The 20,926-nt window shown below is 49.1% G+C and overlaps 2 protein-coding genes across 2 annotated transcripts; both read left to right on the forward strand.

Annotated features, from left to right (window-relative positions):
- Positions 1–10,185: 10,185 nt before the first annotated feature.
- LOC120647395 (transcription factor BHLH3-like) lies at positions 10,186–12,253 on the forward strand. Its single transcript, XM_039924173.1, has 4 exons — positions 10,186–10,787; positions 10,933–11,109; positions 11,302–11,472; positions 11,803–12,253. The coding sequence occupies exons 1-4, from the start codon at positions 10,224–10,226 to the stop codon at positions 11,887–11,889; spliced, it is 999 nt and encodes a 332-aa protein (XP_039780107.1). The 5' UTR covers positions 10,186–10,223; the 3' UTR covers positions 11,890–12,253.
- Positions 12,254–13,695: 1,442 nt separating this feature from the next.
- On the forward strand, positions 13,696–17,334 carry LOC120647393 (ankyrin repeat domain-containing protein, chloroplastic-like). Its single transcript, XM_039924171.1, has 8 exons — positions 13,696–14,502; positions 15,056–15,132; positions 15,359–15,457; positions 15,548–15,646; positions 15,981–16,079; positions 16,159–16,257; positions 16,505–16,716; positions 16,806–17,334. Exons 1-7 carry the CDS (start codon positions 13,782–13,784, stop codon positions 16,631–16,633), a joined length of 1,323 nt encoding a protein of 440 aa, XP_039780105.1. The 5' UTR covers positions 13,696–13,781; the 3' UTR covers positions 16,634–16,716; positions 16,806–17,334.
- Positions 17,335–20,926: the final 3,592 nt, after the last annotated feature.

Here is a 20,926-nt window from a genome sequence, read left to right on the forward strand (position 1 = left end):
TGGGTTGTCTACGGGTAAGGATCAATTTAAGTGGGGTAGAGTTTTTAGCAGACTTAGTAGTACTTAAGTCAGAAGGGATAGATGTGATCCTCGGAATGGACTGGCTGAGCAAACACAATGGCCTCATAGGTTGTACGGACAAGGTAGTCCACCTAACAAACCCAGAGGGAGTCCGAGTGACCTGTCACACCCGGGAAAGTGGAGCAAACCCGATGGTGTTTAGCATGGAAGCCAAGTCCTTGGAAGAAGTCCCAGTAGTGAGTACCCCGATGTCTTTCCTGAAGAACTTCCCGGTATGCCACCAGATAGGGACATAGAATTTGTCATCGATCTTGTTCCTGGGACCGCCCCCATAGCCAAGAGACCCTATAGGATGGCAGCCTCTGAGTTGGCAGAGTTAAAGAAACAACTAGAAGAGTTACAACGGATTGGCTTCATCAGGCCAAGTTCGTCACCTTGGGGAGCCCCGGTTCTATTTGTCAAGAAAAAGGATGGAAGTATGAGGTTGTGCGTGGATTATCGAGCACTGAACGAAGTCACTATCAAGAACAAGTACCCTCTTCCCAGAATCGATGACCTTTTTGACCAGCTAAAAGGAGCCAGGTACTTTTCCAAGATTGACCTAAGGTCCGGATATTTTCAGCTCAAGATTAGGGAGAGCGACATTCCGAAGACAGCCTTTGTCACCCGATACGGACAGTTTGAGTTCACAGTAATGTCATTTGGACTGACAAACGCACCGGCCTATTTCATGAACCTCATGAACAAAGTGTTTATGGACGAGCTAGATAAGTTTGTCGTAGTTTTCATTGACGACATACTTATTTACTCAAAGAGTATTCAAGAGCACGAGCAACACCTGAGAGTAGTTCTGGAGAAGTTAAGAATGCACAGGCTATACGCCAAATTCAGCAAGTGTGAGTTCTGGCTGGAGAAAGTAGCCTTCCTTGGTCATATCTTGACCGCGGAAGGAGTGGCAGTAGACCCCGAGAAGGTCGAAGCAGTATCCAACTGGCAGCAACCAACCAATGTCAGTGAGATCAGGAGTTTCCTCGGATTAGCTGGGTACTATCGGAGATTTATTGAGGGATTTTCTAAGATAGCCCGGCCCATGACAGAGCTGCTCAAGAAAGAGAAGAAGTTCACCTGGACGGAATCGTGTGAAAGAAGTTTCCAGGAGTTGAAGCGAAGATTGACGACAGCCCAGTGCTAACCCTGCCGGATATTCATCGGGATTTTGTCATCTATTGTGATGCGTCCCGACAAGGATTGGGTTGTGTGCTGATGCAAGATGGGAAAGTCGTTGCATATGCTTCCCGACAGCTCAGGACTCATGAGCAAAATTACCCGACTCATGATTTGGAGCTTGCAGCCGTAGTGCACGCACTTAAGATCTAGAGGCACTATTTGATTGGAAATAAGTGCGAAATCTTTACCGATCATAAAAGTCTGAAGTATATCTTCACCCAACCAGACCTAAACCTGAGGCAGAGAAGATGGCTGGAATTAGTCAAAGATTATAATTTGGAAATTCACTATCACCCAGGTAAAGCCAATGTAGTAGCCGATGCCCTAAGTCGGAAATCCTACGGGCCCAAGAATGACCATTTACGAGAGGAAATGGCACGATTAAATGTGCACATTGTCCCTCGAGGTTCCGGCCAAGTGCTGAACATTCAATCCACTCTAGAAGAATGAATCAGGAAGGCCCAGAGAGCGGACAAGGGACTGATGGAAATCCGGAAGCAAACCGGAGAAAATAAGGCACCAGACTTTAGAGTGGATAATAGGGGAACATTGTGGTACAAAGATAGAATTTGTGTGCCCCAGAAGGGAGATTTCAGGCAAATAATCATGGATGAAGCCCACAACTCAGCCTACTCTATTCATCCAGGATCCACCAAGATGTATATGGACTTAAAACAGAGATATTGGTGGAATGGGATGAAGGCAGATATTGCACGATTTGTCGCCCATTGCGATACTTGTCAGAGAATCAAAGCTGAACACCAGAAGCCGGCAGGATTGTTGCAGCCCCTACCCATTCCGGTTTGGAAATGGGATGAAATAGGGATGGATTTTGTGGTAGGACTGCCCAGAACCCAGAAAGGACACGATTCCATATGGGTAATAGTGGACCGACTCACTAAAGCGGCTCACTTCATACCCGTACGTACCAACTACGGCGGAGAGAAGCTAGCCAAGCTTTACGTGGAGAATATAGTGAAGCTGCATGGTGTGCCCAGCCGAATTGTTTCCGACAGAGGGACCCAATTCACCTCTAGATTTTGGAAAAGTTTGCATAAAGCCATGGGCACCAAGCTAGACTTTAGCTCCGCTTATCACCCGCAGACAGATGGTCAGACAGAAAGGGTGAATCAGATTATGGAAGATATGTTGAGAGCGTGTGTCCTTACCTATGGCAAGGATTGGGAACAGAGTCTACCCTATGCCGAGTTCTCATACAATAACGGGTATCAAGCAAGCTTGGGCATGTCGCCGTTCGAAGCCCTTTACGGAAGAAAATGCAGAACCCCTCTGATGTGGTCAGAGGTTGGAGAACGTGCTCTCGTCGGACCCGCCCTCATAAAAGAAGCAGAAGAAAGGGTGGCCGAAATTAGAGAAAAGCTGAAAGCAGCCCAGTCCCGGCAGAAGAGTTACGCTGACAAGAAAAGGCGGGAAATGAGTTTCAGTCCAGGGGATTTTGTGTATCTCAAGGTATCACCCATTCGAGGGACCCGAAGATTTCAGGTACAAGGAAAATTAGCCCCTCGGTACATTGGACCATACCGAGTTCTGAAGAAAGTTGGAGCAGTAGCATACCGTTTGGAACTGCCAGAAGAAATGTCAGATATACATCCAGTGTTCCACGTCTCACAGCTAAGAAGATGTTTGAGAGTACCCGAGGCAGAACACGTGCCAGTAGAAATGATAGATCTACAGCCAGACCTACGATATCAAGAAGTACCGGTCAAGATTCTCGACACGGTCACCAGAAGGACCAGAAACTCTGAAGTACGGATATGCAGAGTCCAGTGGAGCAGACACGGAGTAGAAGAAGCGACGTGGGAACGAGAAGACGCTCTGAAGAAGGAGTTTCCCCACCTGTTTAGGAACCAGCCGAATCTCGAGGACGAGATTCATTTTAAGTGGGGTAGGTTTGTGACATCCTGAAAATTCACTAAACAAATCATGCGCTAAGTTGTTTTTCGTTGAGCTCGACTCCCCTTAAACCCTGAACCCAAGTCCCAGAGATTCTCTTGAACAACCCGACACCCGGTTTCAATTCGCGTTCCATCCATTTTTCTTCTATCCGACGCGATGCGCCGCGACCGGACGCCGCGAATCCCGCCCCCTCCTTTTTCCTCTCTCCCCTCCGACCGCGTGCCCCACCTCCCGCGGCCGCACGCCCCGCGTGGCCGACCGCGGCCGCAGTCGCCGCTGGCGCGCACCACCCCCCCTCCTCCTTTCTCCTTTCCCTCTCTCTCCCATTTTCTTTTTTTTCTCTATTTCTTTTTCCCATTTCTTTTTTCTCTTTTTTTTTTCCTTTCTCTTTTCTCTCTCCTTCCTTCCTTTCTCCCTCCTCTGCCTCGCTCCCGAGCCGCACCCCGCGCCACCCCTCACTCCCTGCTCCCTCTCCGGCCTGCCCCGCCCCCCCTGGCCGCGACGCCGCCACGCCACGGCCGCCAGCTCGCGCTCCACCCACTCCCCGCGCTCACACGCTGCTCCCCACGCACGCCTACGCGTGCGCACCCACGCACACCCGCGCGCGCTCGACGCACCGGGGCACACCGAGCGGCGCACGCTCGCCCGACTCGGCGCCGCCGCGCACGCGCGAGCGCCCCTGCACCTCGGCCACCTCCACCACGCCGCGCACCACCCAACCCTGCCGCACGTCTCGCCTCGTGGGCGCGCACGCGCACTGCTGCCCTCGCCGCGCCAGGCGCTGCTGCGCGCACGAGCTCGCTGCCCCGCTCGGCGCCGCTCGCGCGCACGCGCCGCACCGCCTTGCCCTGCACGCCACGACGCGGCCACCTGACCGGCGCCCCGCCATCACCGCCCCGCCGCACGCCGCGACGCCCGTCGCTGGCGTCTCGTCCCGGCCCCGCTCGCCCTGTGCCCACGTGCAGCCGCCGCGCCGCGCGACGCCTAGCAGCAGTGCCGCCGCAGAACCGCCGCCTCGCCGCTCGCGCCGCCGCTGTGCCGAACAGCGCCTCCCCCACGTGCTCGACGTCGGCCTCGGCGCCCACGCCCTCGCCGCACGCCGCGTCGCGACGAAGGAACGCCATTAATGGCCGCCGCAGAACTCGCGACGCCGGCCACCTACCCCGCCTCTCCACCGGCCTAATCCGGCTATAAAAGGCCCCCACGACGTCGCCGTCCCTCCCCAAACCCGGCCGCCACTCCCAGCACCCCTCCCTGCTTCCCTAGCACCGCCACCAGAGCCGCCAAGCGCCGCCGCCGCCTGCCCTCGTGAAGCCGCCGCCTCACTCCACCATAGCCCGAGCTAGGTAGGGGAATCGGAGCTCCTCCCTCCCCTCTCCCTTTTCTCTCTCTCCCCGGTCGCCGCCGTCGCCCAGGCTGCCCGAATCGGGCCGCCGCCGGCGAGCCGACGCCCCTCCCCTGTTCTGCGATGGGAGGGAGGGGATGAGTGGTCATTTTGCGTTTAGGCCCTCCCTCTCCTCCCAATCTAATAAAGGACCCTTTTTCCATTATAACCCTTTTTCCAAAAACACCCTCCCTGTTCTCATATTTTGCAAACAAACCCTCCATTATTCAAACTTAATAATAACCAGACCCCTACACTATTCTAATAAGCCCAAATATTCTTAGAAAATCATAAATAGGCCCTGGGTTCTCCCGAATTAATTACAAATAGGCCCCTGACCCCTTAACCGACCCACAAACCCTTATAAAACCCATCATTTCATGTAACAAACGACCTCTGTTCAACCCGAAACTTCACCACGCCTCTCATAACTAAGTCTTGGCCATGCCTTTAGGAAACCATTCAAAGATGTTACTTCTATCTCCGTATTTTATGCGTTTCCGATTCGAGCTCAACGATAGGTCTTTGTATTGATTGGATGCTTGTTTGTGTGTGCTGAAGACCGCGGAGTGAACGAAGGAGAGCCCGTCAACGAGCAGTTCTATGAGCAGGAGAACGAGGACCAGTTCCGCGACCCCGAGCCCGAAGGACAGGACTTCCCCGAAGGCTACGAAGACGGCAAGTTCAATCCCATCCTTTGATGCATGTTTCTGTCCTAGTTTTTATGAACACAACCCAATGGCCTGTTTTATAAAGTTGCATATGTTTTACTTGCATGAAAACACGGTTGGATAGCCACCCCTTGATTTGTGTTGACCATTCCTTGACCACCTAGATTAATGTCTGATTTTGCTTGGACGTTAATCGATATTAGAACGCTTAGGACTCTACTCATAATATAATTTATTTGATAAAGAAAATGTGTGCGTGTGGGAAGGGAATAAAATGTGGATTTTCGAAAGATGAGTATGGGCGAGATGGACGGCATTTCTGCGTGATTTGCCGATTGGTGTGCTTGTGCCTGTGTGGCAAGGCAAAGAAGGGAGATATCCATCTTGTCGCGTCTAAGGACCGAGTTGGTGTGTCATCTCACCTAACTCCACTATCGTGCAAACCACTCGACCGTTGTATGGGCAACGGCGTAGCATAAATCCCACTAGTTGGTGTGGTAGCCATCAGGAGAGCTGAGAGCAACGGGTGACTAAGGAAAGGGATAAGCCCTGAGCGACTTATGCCCGGTTATACCTGAGTGAACGGTCGATGACCCCTTGGTGCATCCCGTGATGGCTAGTCAGGCTTAGCTATGGTGGGTAATGGCTATGTTGGGATCTACACCGACACGACGGTGTTCGAGTTGTGGTATCCTACTTGTGGGCAAAGTTGCACACCTCTGCAGAGCTATGAATCTATTCGAATAGTCCGTGCCCACAGTATTGGGCGAGTTACGGTGTGGTCACATAACTAGTGTTTCTTTGGGATGGGCTGGTGTGAGTTGTTTTGGATTTGTGTCCGGCCGTTGTGCCGTGTGCTACGACGGACGGGGAGTCCGGTGGCAGATTTAAGATGTGAATTCCGTGTCGCTACAAAAACCGGTTTCCTAAAGGGACTTTCTTTAAAATCAACACTGCTTAAAATATCGTTTTTCTGCAAATTAAACCATAACCTTACCCTTGATTTACCTATGCATATTATCCTGTTTTAACCCCTCCGTGGGTGTGGCTGGACTTGCTGAGTACGTTTGTACTCACCCCATTCTCACTTTTTACAGAAGAAGACCCGGACTTCGTTCCAGACGACGCCGAGTAGGGTTATCGTTCTACACCCAACCTTGCTTGTGGTACCGGCCCTGTCGAGATGCCTCCGCTGTCGCAGTACTCTGAGCCCGTAGTAGACCCTATGTGGTTTGCGGTCTGGTGTTATGTTGTAGCTTGGTTAATAATTATTATCATCTGTATCGAGTGTCCGCCAAGGTTTGTAAGGTTTTGAACCATCTGATGTAATAAATGTGGCATCAGCCTCCTGGGACTGATGTTTTGTATCACATTTAAGTCTTCTCTTATGAGGGGACGCTTCACCGACCATTAACTCCACAACACTAATAAAAGGCCCAAAACACCCACCAGGCCAGGCCGTGAGCACTTAATCCAAATCATTCTATTATCGGAATTAAATACCAACCAATACTGTAAACTCAATATCTCCTTCATATCAACTCCTTTTCACGTAACTCTTTTTCCTAAACTCTCCTCAAATCATATACTATATATTCCTCCTATTTTCATCTCCATTTGAGTTTATTTTATAGCTTGCTTGTGTTTGTTTGCCGGTTGTGCCATTTTCGCCCGTAGATCACGGAGTGACCGAGGAGGAGCCTGTCAAGGAGTACGAAGGCCAGTACCGCGAGCCGGACCCAGAAGACCCGTACCGCGAGCAGGAAGCCGCCGCCGCCGACGCGTACGTAAGCGAATGCAAGTTTCATCGACCCCTACGTGAGCAGTTGCATCCATGTGAGGACGTCTAGTTGTAGCCCTGGTTTAGGATCTATTACATATACCGGTACTTGAGTGATTGAGTGTGCTCATACATGCATATGAGTAGTTATGCATATTCAGAGTTGAGACTAGGATATGAAGGGTTTTGGCTGAGGCTAGGGCAGCTTGGTATGCTAGAGCCGGCGCTACCGTGGTGGTAGACTGGCAGGTGAGTGCTACCGTGGTGGTAGGCTCGAGTTGACATGTTGAGGGATGGTTGCTGCCCTGGTGAACCATAAGGACCGAGTTGTTTTGACATCTCACCTAGCTTGCTTTAGTACGACCACAGGTTCCGGTATGGGCCGGACTTAGCCTAATCCCACTGGTTAGCCTGACGGTCGCAGGGATGGTTTACGGGTATAGACCATTGGGGTCAGGGCCCGAGGGTTTGTGCGGCCGGGCTGGGGCGTGACCACGGCTGGGTGTCGGCTATGTCGGTTGTCCGTTCGGGCAGTCGAGCGTGTGGGTACAGTGTACGACCTCTGCAGAGTGTATAATCCATTCGAATGGTCCGTGTCCACGGTATGGACAGGCTACGGTGTGGTCCTGACAACTAGTGAGCTACCTACTGTGGGTTGTGTCGGGAAGGGTTGCATACCATTTGTTGCATTATTAGTAGAATGTGTTTATTATGTGTCGTGCATGTCAGTTCCCTCCCGTAGGGTGAGGTGGAACTTGCTGAGTACTTTTGTACTCAATCCTTGTTGATTTTTCTCCAGAAAATCCTGACTTTGTGTCAGAAGACTACGAGTAGATCGTGTCCGCACCCAAGCTGATCGAGTGGAGCCGTGATGGATGAAGAGCTAGTCCTCCATGTCGTCATGCTAGTCGTTATCCTATAGTTGTTCTGTGTAGCTCTGTGTTGTTGCTTTATCCCTCGTGTACATGTTGAATAAAGCTCTGTATGACTCTGGACTCCACTTGATGTAACATGTATTATGCCGGAGACTTTATTCGGTAATTAATACATGGTTTAGCCTTGATCTTTGGGTCGGGGCGCTTCAGGTGATATCAGAGCCATGCTTGGCTGTAGGACACGCACTAGTAGTAACGATGACCGTAGGAGCCCTAGGATGGTCAATCCTTGAAACCCTATTACTCCTTAAAACTTTATCCTTATTACGCTAACCCTACCTTTGTAAGTCAGATGGCGGATGACTGGACCACCACCTACTGCATCAACGAAGATGGATTCCCCAGGGTGCTTTATGCTGCCACGGTGCGACTTGGTATTCCGGAACGACCGGAGTACGTGGGTCGCGAGTTTATGGAGCATGGCACCGAAAGCTGTGAGGTCACCATCCATATTGGCGCCAGTGATAAGTACTTGGAGATGCAACCCTGGAGCGTCACCGCCACTGGAGACCGTATGCCTGACACCATTCAACTTGCAGCTCGCAAGGCACTGCGGTACCTGTGTCAGATGTTTGAATGGCACTTGGGTTCCACTCCCATGAAGTACTTTCCACCGTTGGATCGTAACCGTCCTGCTTGGGCGGCGAGGATCCGCAACCTGGAAAGCCCCGCAGGGACAGAGAAGAATCCCACAGTTGTCACTATGTCTGGCTATTTGCTTAGCCTCGACAATTTGTGTGACCAATTACATCAGCGTGTGAGAGATTTAATCCAGCGTGCTGAGGGAGCGGAGTCCCGTTGGCGTAGGGCTAAACTGGCTGTAGCCCAGGCAGAAGCCCGAGCAGCCGAAGCTGAAAGCCGTCTTGCCATGGCCGAAGAGAACCTTAGGGAGCAGGCAGATCGCCACAGTCAGCTCCTTAGGGGTGCCTACCTAGTGGACCGTGCCAAGCGCAAGGAACACCATCCTAGGACTACCGCGGAGCCGCTAATCCTAGAGGGAATCCCGCTGTGTTCCTTGTCCCAACCACGCAGGAGGATTTGTGAATCAGTGCCGCCCACGCCTCCCGCGTCTCCCCGAGATCCCGAAAACAGTGACCCCGAAGACCGTGTTGTAGGGTTCAGTAGTCGAGTCGTCCCGGCCGACCCTTAAAAGTCGAGCCACGTTATTGTAATCCGTCGTGTCATGTATCCCTGCTTGTTTGAATGAATGCTTGTGTGGTGCTTGAATGATTCATTTGTGTTGTGTGCTATTATATATATATACAAATTTACCCCAGTAATAAATTAGGAGAGCCATCTAATCTTACCTTATCCCTCCTTGACCGCAGATGTCCCATCGTTCGAGCCGAGTCCAGGGACTCCATGCTCAGGAAGACGGTGACGAGGTCAACCCGAGAAACCAAACCCCTCTGAATGTAGCCCCAGAAGCACCAGAAAATGGACACCTACCGCCGCCACCTCCCCCAGCCCCAGCACCCATTGATCTGGCAGCCATACTGCAACAGCAGAACCAACTCCTTCAAGTTCTTGTGACCACTCTCACACCCCAAGCTCAAGGCAATCCTGGCAACAATAGACCTGCAATGCATTATAATGGCAATGGCAGTAGAATTGCAGATTTTAACCGCTTGCAGCCACCTAAGTTTGAATGATCTGATAACCCTATTGAGGCAGATGATTGGCTGCGAGAGATTGAAATGAAGCTCGAAGTGGTCCATGCAGATGATAGAGACAAAGTTTTGCTCGCAGTACAACAGTTAAGGGGACCAGCCCTTGCTTGGTGGCAGAGTTACCGGGAAATAAATAAAAACGCCAACGAGATGGTATGGGCTGACTTTGTCAAGATCTTCAGAGAACATCACATTCCCAGCAGTGTTATGAAGCTCAAGAGGGATGAGTTCAGAAAGCTTCGTCAAGGTGGTATGAATGTGACGGAGTATCTTCATAAGTTCACGGAGTTGTCTCGTTATGCACCAGAGGATATCAATGATGATGAAAAGAAAAAAGAAGCTTTTTTTTGGTGGGCTTAACCCTGAAATCAGGACCTTGATTGAAGTCACCACCCACAGTGACTAAAGCTCTGTATGACTCTGGACTCCACTTAATATAACATGTATTATGCCGGAGACTTTATTCGATAATTAATACATGGTTTAGCCTTGTCGGGGCGCTTCAGTGGCGCTACCAACCGACGGCCGCGTTCATCACTTTGTTATAAGCTAAGCGTGAGGGTTTGTGCGGGGTAGCATCTAGTATCCGTGAGAGTGAGGAGGAGAGCTCGGCCGAGCATGGAGCTCGACGAGGAGACGTTCTTGGACGAGCTCATGTCGCTGCGGCGGGAGGCGGCGCCGTGGCAGGGCTACCCCGGCGGCGTGATGATGAGCGACCTCCTCTTCTACGGCGCCGACGCGAGAAGCGGCGGCGGCATGGACCTGCCGCCGTTCCAGGAGCTGGTGCCCATGCCGCCCGCGGCGCCCCCGCACGAGGAGTTCAACTTCGACTGCCTGAGCGAGGTGTGCAACCCTTACAGGAGCTCCGGCGTCGCCGCCCCGGGGGAGGCAGCGCCCGGCCAGACGCTCGTCGCTCCCCTCCACGACGCCATGGTGGACGAGGAGCCGAGCGGTGATAAGGGGCAGTGCTACGGAGGCGGGGGCGGCTCCCCGACGTTCGTGTTCGGAGGAGGCGCCGGCGAGAGCTCGGAGATGACGCCCATCAGGGGTGTCGGCGGCCCCCACCACAAGACCAAGCTCCACGGCGCGCCGTCAAAGAATCTCATGGCTGAGAGGCGCCGGAGGAAGCGGCTCAACGACCGACTCTCCATGCTCCGCTCCATTGTTCCAAAGATCAGCAAGGTAATAAACAAAGCATCCGGGCGATCGATTGATCGACTAGCTAGCTTTAATTTGTAGTTAAGGTTTCATTATGCATGTATGTGATGACTAGCGACGACTAAAACCGATCGATCGTATATATGCTGGTGTCGCGGCTCGTCATCAGATGGACAGGACATCCATTCTTGGGGACACCATTGACTATGTGAAGGAGCTGACAGAGCGGATCAAAGCCCTTGAGGAGGAGATCGGCGCCTCGCCGGAGGACCTGAACCTTCTGAATACCTTGAAAGATTATTCGTCCAACAGTAACAATGAGATGATGGTGAGGAACTCCACCAAGGTATGCACGCCTCTCACATTCACATGCATACACTACACTCTCGAGTCCCGATCACTATGCATGTATCTAGCTCGACTGTAGAGCACGGCAATATTGATTGCTCTCTCTCTCTCTCTCCCACACACACACACAAACAAACAGCTGATGAGCTACTGATTTTTTTGATCCATGTGGCCGGCCGGGTCGTCACAGTTCGACGTCGAGAAGCGGGACAACGGGAGCACGAAGATCGAAATCTGCTGCCCCACAAACCCCGGGGTGCTGCTGTCCACGGTGAACGCGCTGGAGGTGCTGGGGCTGGAGATCGAGCAGTGCGTGGTGAGCTGCTTCAGCGACTTTGGCATGCAGGCCTCTTGCTTACAAGTAAGTAATAATAATCAAGGGGTTTTGCATTGTTTTACAAGTAAGTAAGATCTGAAATACTGTTCCATATGCATGCTCTAGCTTGATTTCTTTTAGACATTGTAAGTGGGATATATAGATATATAGAACCCTTCCGATTTCTGATGTTAGAACCATAACTTGCATTTTGAGGCAAGAACCATAAATTTGTCTTTATAGGAAAAAACATGAAACAATTAAAACAGCTTCTAAAGCATTTGGAACACACCGAGAAGATGCAATCGTTCATTGGCCTCATTAATCTAGCTCTACCTGTATGTTTTACAAGTATTTGTTGTCAATTTATGGTAGGAGGACGGGAAGAGGCAAGTGATAAGCTCCGGCGAGATAAAGCAGGCATTGTTTAGGAGTGCCGGGTATGGAGGGAGATGTCTCTAACTCTCTATAGCAGGTCGAAATTTCATCCAGCGAATTGAATTGAATTGAATATAAATCCGGTCGATTATTGGTCGTTCTTGTTCTTGATGACTTCCGTCCCGTGGCTTTGCTCCATGAATTAATATAGAGCTATATATATAGTAGTGTTCATCTATGAGTGTAGCTAGTATGAGCCATCTGAATCCCAGCAAATTAAAGATTTGCTCAGGTATTGTAAGTTGATCATTTCTTGTGGTTTGTATAATTTTGGATCATGGCTTGTATGCAGTACTCCTGCTTGTATGTGGGATTATTGATACCATGTATCACGCGACATGGTTTGGGTTAAATGCCAAGAACCTGGATTGTTTCTTATGTAAGTTTAGCTGTGGACTTTTGTTCTTTTCCTTCCAGGAAACGGTTCATACAGTTCTTAGATTTGTCATGGAGCTACCATATGCTCATATGAGGAAACAGTAGTGTTATGTGGTTTTATTCCCTTTGCTAGCTTGGTGCTTAATCGCGAGTCAGCAACCGTATGCAGGCGCTGCTAAGTACATAGCATATTGGGTAGAGAACAAGGAAGAACTTGGCCTGTTTATATGGCGATCCTGTTCCCTGATAGTTCAATGACGACATGCAAAGTATGTAAGCGCAGTAGTCTCTAGCTATATGCATTTTAGCACGTACACTAGTACATGGAATGATAGTGATTCGTTATTTTATGGTCCATGTAAACAGTAGAGATCCAAAATCGTACATGGATGCGTGACAAAGAACAAATCGATGTCTGAATACACACAAATCGTACGGATATGGCTCTATGATGAAAATTCATTTTAAACTCTGAATATATATGCATATGTGCCTCGTAACCAACTTGGGTACGTACATTCTCTTTTCTGCTTCTCGATTGCAATAGTTAAACCTGTCTATGATTTTCAACCGAAGGAGCATACATATTGTAAAAGATTAAAGTGCATGATCTCCTTAAACTTATTTGTATGAGGAACTTGCTCTTAAATTATATATTTGGACCCTTAAACTTGGTTTCATGTGCCATCTAATACTCCCTCCATATAGGATTTAGATGTCGTTTTGGACAAGATTTGAGTCAAACATTGGGAATATAAATCATGAATAACTTTTAAGTTATTGAGTTTGGAAAAGTGGAAATTATATGAATAGATTTGTCCTAAGAAACACTTTCATAAAAATATACATATATCACTTTTGAACAAAAATTTTTATAAAAAATAAGCGGTCAAAGTTATGCTTTAAAGACTGTGTCGCTGTCCTAAACGTCATCTATTTACTATATGGAGGGAGTAAGTCCTTATATATGCTTTCAAAATACATACCTGGATCCTTAAACTTGACTTCGGTTGTCATCAGGGTCTATGTACTCTCAAAATGCAGTGTCCTTCTTAAATAAATATAACTTCATTATACTCAAATAGATTAACTTTTTTGCTTAGCATGTGTAGAAAATATTGATGTGTATCAACCAAGAAAGCTTGATGATTTTTCGCTTCTGACGCAATTCCTATCTTGCTAGGTGTACATGACAATTACGCTCGATTCTTGGAAGATTGTTAAAAAATTTAGTAACTTGTAGCTGTACTTTGCAAACTAGAATCAAACGCTTAGAAATGAAACACGCCATGGCAGCAAAATGAGTAAAAAAAAAGAGGACAATGAAAGTAATGCTCGATTAAAAAGTATAACAATTTAATCCTATCATACTTTATTAGTTGGAGGCCCAATTGGCTAATTCCTAGCCCAGATAGAACCAAGCATTCGACCGGCTGGCTTGGTCCGATCCGGCCCAGGCATAAACGGTCGGGTTCACCGGCCAATCCTCTCCGCTTCCGACGCGGGACGGCCTCACCGCACGGAGAGGGGTCGACGCCATGACGCCGGCCGCCATATCCCACCACCACCACCGCCTCCTCCTCCCCTTCCCGTCCCCGATCCAAACCCTAAACCCTTTCGCCACCTCCTCGCCTCGCCCCCGCCATCAACTCCCAAAATCCATCGTCATATCCCTATCGCCCCGACCAGCCTTCTCCTCTGCCTTCGCGGTCGCTGCCGTCGACGACGACGAGGATGTCGTCATCGGGGACTGCCTCGTGTTTGACGACGAGGCCTTCGAGGAACCGGACCTCGACCTCCCCTCGTCCCCGCCGCCTCCGAGCGCCTCCCGATGCGGCCGGAGGGCGGAGGCCAGCTACGGTTCGAGCCTGGTGCCGGAGAGGTGGAGGGATGCCGCGGAGGAGATCAACCTGACGAAGAAGGAGAAGCGCCGCATATCTCATGGGCTGCGATTCGGGAGTCGCCTCGAGCGGCGGGCGCCCCCGGCCGTTGCCGCCCCTGACGAATTCCGCGCGTACCGCAAGGGGACGCTGCAAGGGGAGAGTGAGCACGTTGCAAATGTATACTGGGGGCCACTGGAGAGGACTCTTCCGCCGGCAGAGAAGGTGGAGGAGCCTCCGCCGCCGGAGCCGGGGACGCGTGTGGCCCCGAAGAACCCGAGGATGGGGATGGATGTTGGCAGCCTTGAGGACATTTCCGAGTTTTTTAGCAGTCGGGAGTATGTTCAGGGCGAGATGGAAGACAGCAAAGGCCCCAAAAGTGAGTTCTGATGACATGTTTTACGATATTGAAATGCTGCACCGATCAGCCCTTTTTTTTCTTTGGATTTTACAATAAAGAGTAGTTTAAATCGATCATTCAAATATAAAAACTCACTGCATCCACCAATAACACCGCAACAGATAGAATCATGGCAGTTCATGAGCTTACATCAAATGGCAATGCAATAGCTCCTTCAGTGGTGATGCAATGTAGAATACGTGTGCTTTTACTGCTGTTGCCAGGTTCTTATATTACTGCAAATGGCTTTGGACAATTCTTCACACTCATACCTTACAGCAATCTATGCCCAAACAGATATTATCAATAGTGCGTTGCAAATTATATTGCCTCAGTAGACATGTTAGTTTCTCTAGCTATACTAGGATGGCTGATTGTTAGACAATGCCGCTTTTCTGAAAGAATACATCACCTGCTGTTTGGCCAGTTGGATGAAGTAGAAGTTCATTTCGATACAACTTTCATTAATTTCTTATGTCATTCCTTTGTTTATTAATTATTATGCATAACAATTACTTCTTTTATACTTCAGACCGTCAGAAGCTATTCTCGAATGAGGAGAAGGTTCTTCTGAACAAGCGAGTGCCTGATCTGGAAGCCGCTGCTTCTGTAAGCAATACGCCAATACCTATTCATAACAGTTCTGTTTTTGTTGAGTCAATAGTAATGTGTAGTAGTGGCTACTTTCTGAGTCATGAGAACCATGGAGATTTTTATTTTTATACTCACTTCTTAAGACGTGTGGATCTTCTGCCTCTTAGCTTGGTTTATGATGATTTTTGTCATTTCAAGTTTACTTTCTTGTGTAATGCGATCTTTTATCTATTCCTTGTAGAGTAAATGGCTTCCACTTCACACCCTTGCTGCATCTGGGGATTTCTATCTGTTGGAAAGTCTTTTAAAACATAATGTGGACATAAATGCGCTTGATAAGGTAATTGTTACTGTTTAACCTTTTGCTTTGTGTGACTTCTTTGTTTTTTAGGTCATTACCGTTGATTTCACCTTTTTCTGGTTCCCTTAGGATGGTTTGCCAGCAATTCACAAAGCAATTCTTTCAAAGAAGGCTGCTATTATCAACTATCTTTTAAGGAACTCAGCAAATCCATTCATCCAAGATAAAGTGAGTGCAGACCTTGTCTAACATGCTTGTAAACTGTTTATGTAGAACCTATTTGCAAGCAGCGTTATTTGGACCTGTCTTCATTACTTTAGGTCCCTTGGTGCCTCGATCTGAAAGTTGGCTCTTTGAGTATTTGCCTTTTCTATTTCTGTATGCCAAAGTTTATTGCATTTGCCTTATTTAATCATCATTGCTGTGATGATGAACTGGCATGCTCCTTGATTCCCTCTGGTCTGATGCAATATTATAGATGAGATTTATTTTCCATGTGTTTTATGTTTCTTGTCACTTGTGCTGATTTAATCCCACCAACTTCACAATTTTGGTGACACAGGATGGTGCAGCCCTAATGCATTATGGTGTCCAAACTGCATGCAGTCAGACCATAAAGACTCTTTTGCTGTACAATGTTGACATCAACCATCCAGACGATGTATGCTAAGTTCTTGAAATATCTTGCTTTATTTTCTCTTCTGTTAGTTGGACTAACTGCGTGGCTTCACCACTTGCAGTATGGATGGACACCTTTGCATCTTCCTGTACAAACACAGAGGACTGACATTGTGAAGCTACTGCTAATAAAGGGGGCCGATAGAACTCTGAAAACCAAAGTAAGTAAATTGAATATTCAACAGTTCTCAATTGATTTAGTAAGAACACATTTATGGAGGCTGAACTGAATTGTTTGTGAATCGCATTCGCTGAATTCTGAAATAACATCACATTGTCACCCCAATTTTTTCATTGTATTTTTCCATGGTAGTTACGATGCATTATGGCAGTCTAATGTTTCCTATATTCTTCTGTAACAAGTGCTCTGCTAAATGGGGAATAATTTTGTTGGTGAATTCCTTTCAGGATGGATTGACCCCTTTGGAGTTGTGCCTCCGTCTAGGCCACCATGTGCGGACATATGAGCTTATCAAACTACTTAAAAGCTTCCGAGGACAAAAACAGCATGCTTCGGTTTACCTGGAGGGTGTGTGACCAGTTGGAGTCAATGAGGTTTATGGCCGAGATTGGCTTGCTGGGTGCCACTTTTCAGTGTACGGTATTGCTTTGAGTTTGAGGTAGGTACAGGCCAACTAGATGTTTTTGATTCATTTATTTTCCTTTTTTGTTTTCTTTTTGTTGGCCTGACTGGACCAATTGGTTGCAGGAAGTAGTTTACCTTCAGAACTGAAAGCAATGACATGGCAGTGCTCCTGGCCTAGTTTTCAAAGAAAAAAAAACACTGAAAGCAATGAGTAGATCAGGTTACAGTTGAGATTGAGCCCATGAGATTGTTGATGACCAAACCTTTCCTTAGGTCAGCGCTCAACTATAATTGGGGGTGAGCCACTGAGCTATGACAAAATATATGTAATGAATGCCAAAAACTTTTATCAGATTCGCATCTGTCTTCTCCTTTTGGTCCATGGGACGCGTGTTTGGGACAGCCTGATCCCGGCCCAGTCAACGTGGGGGCGGGCCAGGAATTTGACTAGATTTCCGCCCTACCAACGTGCAATGGGCCATGATTGCACTGTCCCAAACAGGCCCTTAGGTGGAGACCTTTTTCACATTTATTCAATAGTTGTACGGGGTAGTATATGCAAAGAAACATGAGTTGTACCTACCCTTTTTCCCATATAGTTTGCTGTGATGGATTGGGAAATTCCGTTATTAAATATTGGATACATTGTTTCTGTGGTTGGCATTCTTTGTTTATTTTTTTCTCGATTGGTATTGTCTATGTTTTTCTTGTTGATTTTGGCACTTGCAGTTGCCACCTGGAATAGTTGAACCCGCAACTATTCAAGTGTTGATTTTTCTTTTTTTTTTGGTTTTTTTACACAAGTTTTTTGTTCAACCACAAATTTTGCATGATGATAGATGTTTGCATACTCTAACCATTCATATTTTTTATGCACCTATGTAGTAAGTTTGGTTACCCGGTACCGAGATGGTAATATTCTCCTGGAAACAAAGCCTGTTAGACTGACACTGTCCGTAACATACATATTCGTTTTTGTTATTCCACCAACTTATCAATTGCTGATACGTTTGCAAACCTTGATCACAAAAGTACAAGGATGAGGATTTTATGCACTCATGTCCATATGCTCGATGCAACTAATTTTGCTACCAGACTTTCAGATCTGAACTTCTCCCAGAAAACCCATGCCAGTTCTGTTGTCTTAAGAGTGCCTGGACAGTTTCTTTGGTCCCTGGGGTTGGTTGCCCATCTCAGCAGGCTTGATGGGCAATTACATGCATCAACTAAATTCCATTTGTACGCACCTTCTGATGAGCAACCAATGCCCCCAGCCCAGGATCTACTGCCGTACCCCCAACGATCCTGTCTAGCCCTTGCTTTCTTCATCCACACTCCATCTCCATGGTCCTTTTCTGGGCCGCCTTGAATGGCCTGCATTGCACGTCAAACATTCCCAGAGAGCAGAACTGCAGTTGCAGCTCCAGTAAATAATCGAAGCATGGTCCAGGAAAATGGTAATCAGCTCAAACCAACCCATTTAAGTCCCAGGAAAATGGTAGTCAGTCCAAAGGTTTTTCTTTTCTTTTTTTAAAAAAAAAATAAATAAAGACATGTCATGACCGCTACATTTTCTATAGAGAAAGGTGAAATGGGCGGCAAATCAAGTCACAGCAAGGTGAGCAGACCAGGGCGGACCATATGGGCATGTGGCGGAGTGGCGCTTGTCTCTGCCCAGACATTGATGAATCGGCGTGGGTACAGGACGGGAGCCCCCCCCCCCCCCCCCCCCCCCCTGCCGTGGCGGCCCGGGCGAGAAGAAGAGTAGGCGCGCGCGGTGGTGAGGTGACAGTTAGCGGGGGCAGGAAGGCAGCGCTAGGGCAAGCGCGTGGGGCTGGGCTGGGCTGGGCTGAGCGGGGGTTGGAGGAGTGAATGAGGGAATCTTTGTCTGACGCCATGGAGGCCAGGCCACGGCAGTCGGCAGGGCCTCCGACACTCCGGCCGTGCATCTCATCCTCCGGCTCCGGCCTCCGGCTGATCTATAGCTAGCAGCTGTCCCCTTTGATGCTTTTCCCTGCCTTCTCATTTACGCTCGTCTCATTACTTCCCCTAGTTACTCCTTTGCAAGTCCCAACTACCTACCCACGGGGATCTCGCCCTTTTGATTATTTACAGTAGTAGTAGTATATGGACACCGCGGCTCTTGCATACATATACCCTGGGAAATACTAGTAGTACTACCAAATACAGTGACATAATCTATCAGAGGTGGTTGGGAGTATACATGCATGATGAATTACTTTCATCAGCCAACAACTCTTTTGACTATATGTAACCATGGGAGCACTGCATGCGTAAGCAAGAACATTTGAAATGTCCTCTCACTCACAGCCTGATCAGATGAATGTATAATGTAGTATTTGGATTATTCGAACTACCAAATTATCCTGAGAGTCACCCAAGTAATGCAACCGCACTCTTTAATTTTGCAGATGCTCTCCATTCTCTCAAACGGGAAACCAAGTGGTATTTGCTGGCTCATCACATGTGGTTCACTATGGAGTAGTATGATCAGCGCTATCTTTTTATTTGTACAATTTAAGACAATCTATATTGGTCTTATCAGATTTGGAGTATTATTTTACTATATATCTCTAAAACACGATTCCGGTGTCATTCCCCGGCCTCTCATCGCGCCACATCACTAGAAAAAAATCGACGGTCCGATCGGACCCTCGAACGGCCAGCATGCGCCGCTGTGCCGCCGCACCTCCCGCCGGCAGGAGGCCCGGTCCTCGCGCAGGAGTCCCGTCGCCGCCTGCTGCTCGCCGCCGCGCCCCTCCGCTACCGGCCTCGCACGCCGCCGGCCGTCCTCGGCTCCGCCGCTAGGAGGGCGCAGGGGAGTGGGGAGCGCCCCCACGAGCCGGCCGCCGCCGCCCGCTGCCAGCCCGAGCTCCGCCCCCCCGGCTGCAACCCCGCCGTCCGCCTGCCAGATCCGGGCGCCGGAGCCGCACCCCCCACCCATCTGCAGGTGAGTTGCTCAGGGCCTCGGCCTCACCGCCCGCTCAGATCCCGGCCGCCAGCCGCCCCCCATAGGCGCAGCCCCGGTTACTTGCCCAGCGCGGGCACGGGCGCGGCCGCCGGCGCGGCTGTGGGCCCCCGGCTCGGAGCGCTTCCCCCAGCCCAGCGCGGGCGCGACCCCCCCACGCGGCCTGGTCAGAGGTGGAACCGCCTCCTCTCTATTTCCTCCGTGTGGACATGAGGAGATAAGGGAGAGAGAATGGAAAAAGTGGCGGTGTGGCCTTCCGAGAGGATAAGATCGGTGGGAGGCTCAGCCTCATTAATATTTGCTGACCAGACTGCAGCAGCTCGTGACCTCTGTCCACCGGCTCAAAAATAAAAGGCCTGAAGCCTTTTAAGCCCTTTTTCGATTAGATACACAAAGACTCTTGATTTGTGCATAATAGCAGCCCAAAGCCTGCTATAATATTCAATAGTGGTCTGAAGTCCACTATATTAACTTTCATTACATGTTATTATTTTATGCATTTTAAATTCCTGTAATTATTTAAATCTCACGAATTTATTGTTTGCAATCCATATTATTTAATTGCAAAACATAATCCCGAAGATTACGCCGATCCGACCGGCGCAGGAGAGAGAGGGAGCGATAGAGAGAGAGAGTGGGGAGGAACGGAGCGAGGGGAGAGCCGCAAGGCAGCACGGCGCCGCGCGTAGCCCTCGCCCGAGCCGGCCGCCGCCGCGTGCCCCGTGAGGCGGTCGCCGTCGCGCTCCCCTCTGCCGGGCCGCCGCCGCCCCACGCGCCGGCCGGCCTCCGCACGCCGCGAGCAGGAGGGCGCAGGGGAGTGGGGAGCACCAGAAGGGAGCAGACCAGAGCCGTGGGGGAGAGAGAAAATGGAAGGGAGGGAGGAGTGCGTCGATAGGGGCAGAGAGTAGGAAAAAAAACTCGGGTCCAACATCCGGTAGTGGTTACAGCGTGACCCCCATGGTCAAAAGAGTGATTAGCCTGCGACACACGTTTTAAAATCTCATGCACGGATAAAATAAAAACACACCCTTATATGCTAATGCTATACAGTTGTTCCACTACACAAGTTATTCAACCCGCTAACAGTAATTGCAGCAATAACCTATGGCAAAAAAAAAACGAGATAACAAATTGACCAATTAGTCTCACATGCATAGCAATCTTAAAAAAAAATTCTATCAATCTAATTACATTCTTCTTCCGTGTATCAAACAAAGTTTCATATAATACAAAAAAAGTAAAAATCAGGAGATTT

This window comes from Panicum virgatum, chromosome 9K (assembly GCF_016808335.1).
Source record: "Panicum virgatum strain AP13 chromosome 9K, P.virgatum_v5, whole genome shotgun sequence".
NCBI lineage: Eukaryota > Viridiplantae > Streptophyta > Magnoliopsida > Poales > Poaceae > Panicum > Panicum virgatum.

What these genes read in the sequence shown, in the direction of transcription:
- LOC120647395 (XM_039924173.1), top strand. Translation starts at nt 10,224, where the DNA reads ATGGAGCTCGACGAGGAGACGTTCTTGGACGAGCTCATGTCGCTGCGG. An exon ending in TTGTTCCAAAGATCAGCAAG is followed by an intron (nt 10,788 to 10,932) that starts GTAATAAACAAA and finishes GCTCGTCATCAG; the next exon opens with ATGGACAGGACATCCATTCT. An exon ending in TGGTGAGGAACTCCACCAAG is followed by an intron (nt 11,110 to 11,301) that starts GTATGCACGCCT and finishes GGGTCGTCACAG; the next exon opens with TTCGACGTCGAGAAGCGGGA.
- LOC120647393 (XM_039924171.1), top strand. Translation starts at nt 13,782, where the DNA reads ATGACGCCGGCCGCCATATCCCACCACCACCACCGCCTCCTCCTCCCC. An exon ending in ATCTGGAAGCCGCTGCTTCT is followed by an intron (nt 15,133 to 15,358) that starts GTAAGCAATACG and finishes TATTCCTTGTAG; the next exon opens with AGTAAATGGCTTCCACTTCA. An exon ending in ACATAAATGCGCTTGATAAG is followed by an intron (nt 15,458 to 15,547) that starts GTAATTGTTACT and finishes TGGTTCCCTTAG; the next exon opens with GATGGTTTGCCAGCAATTCA.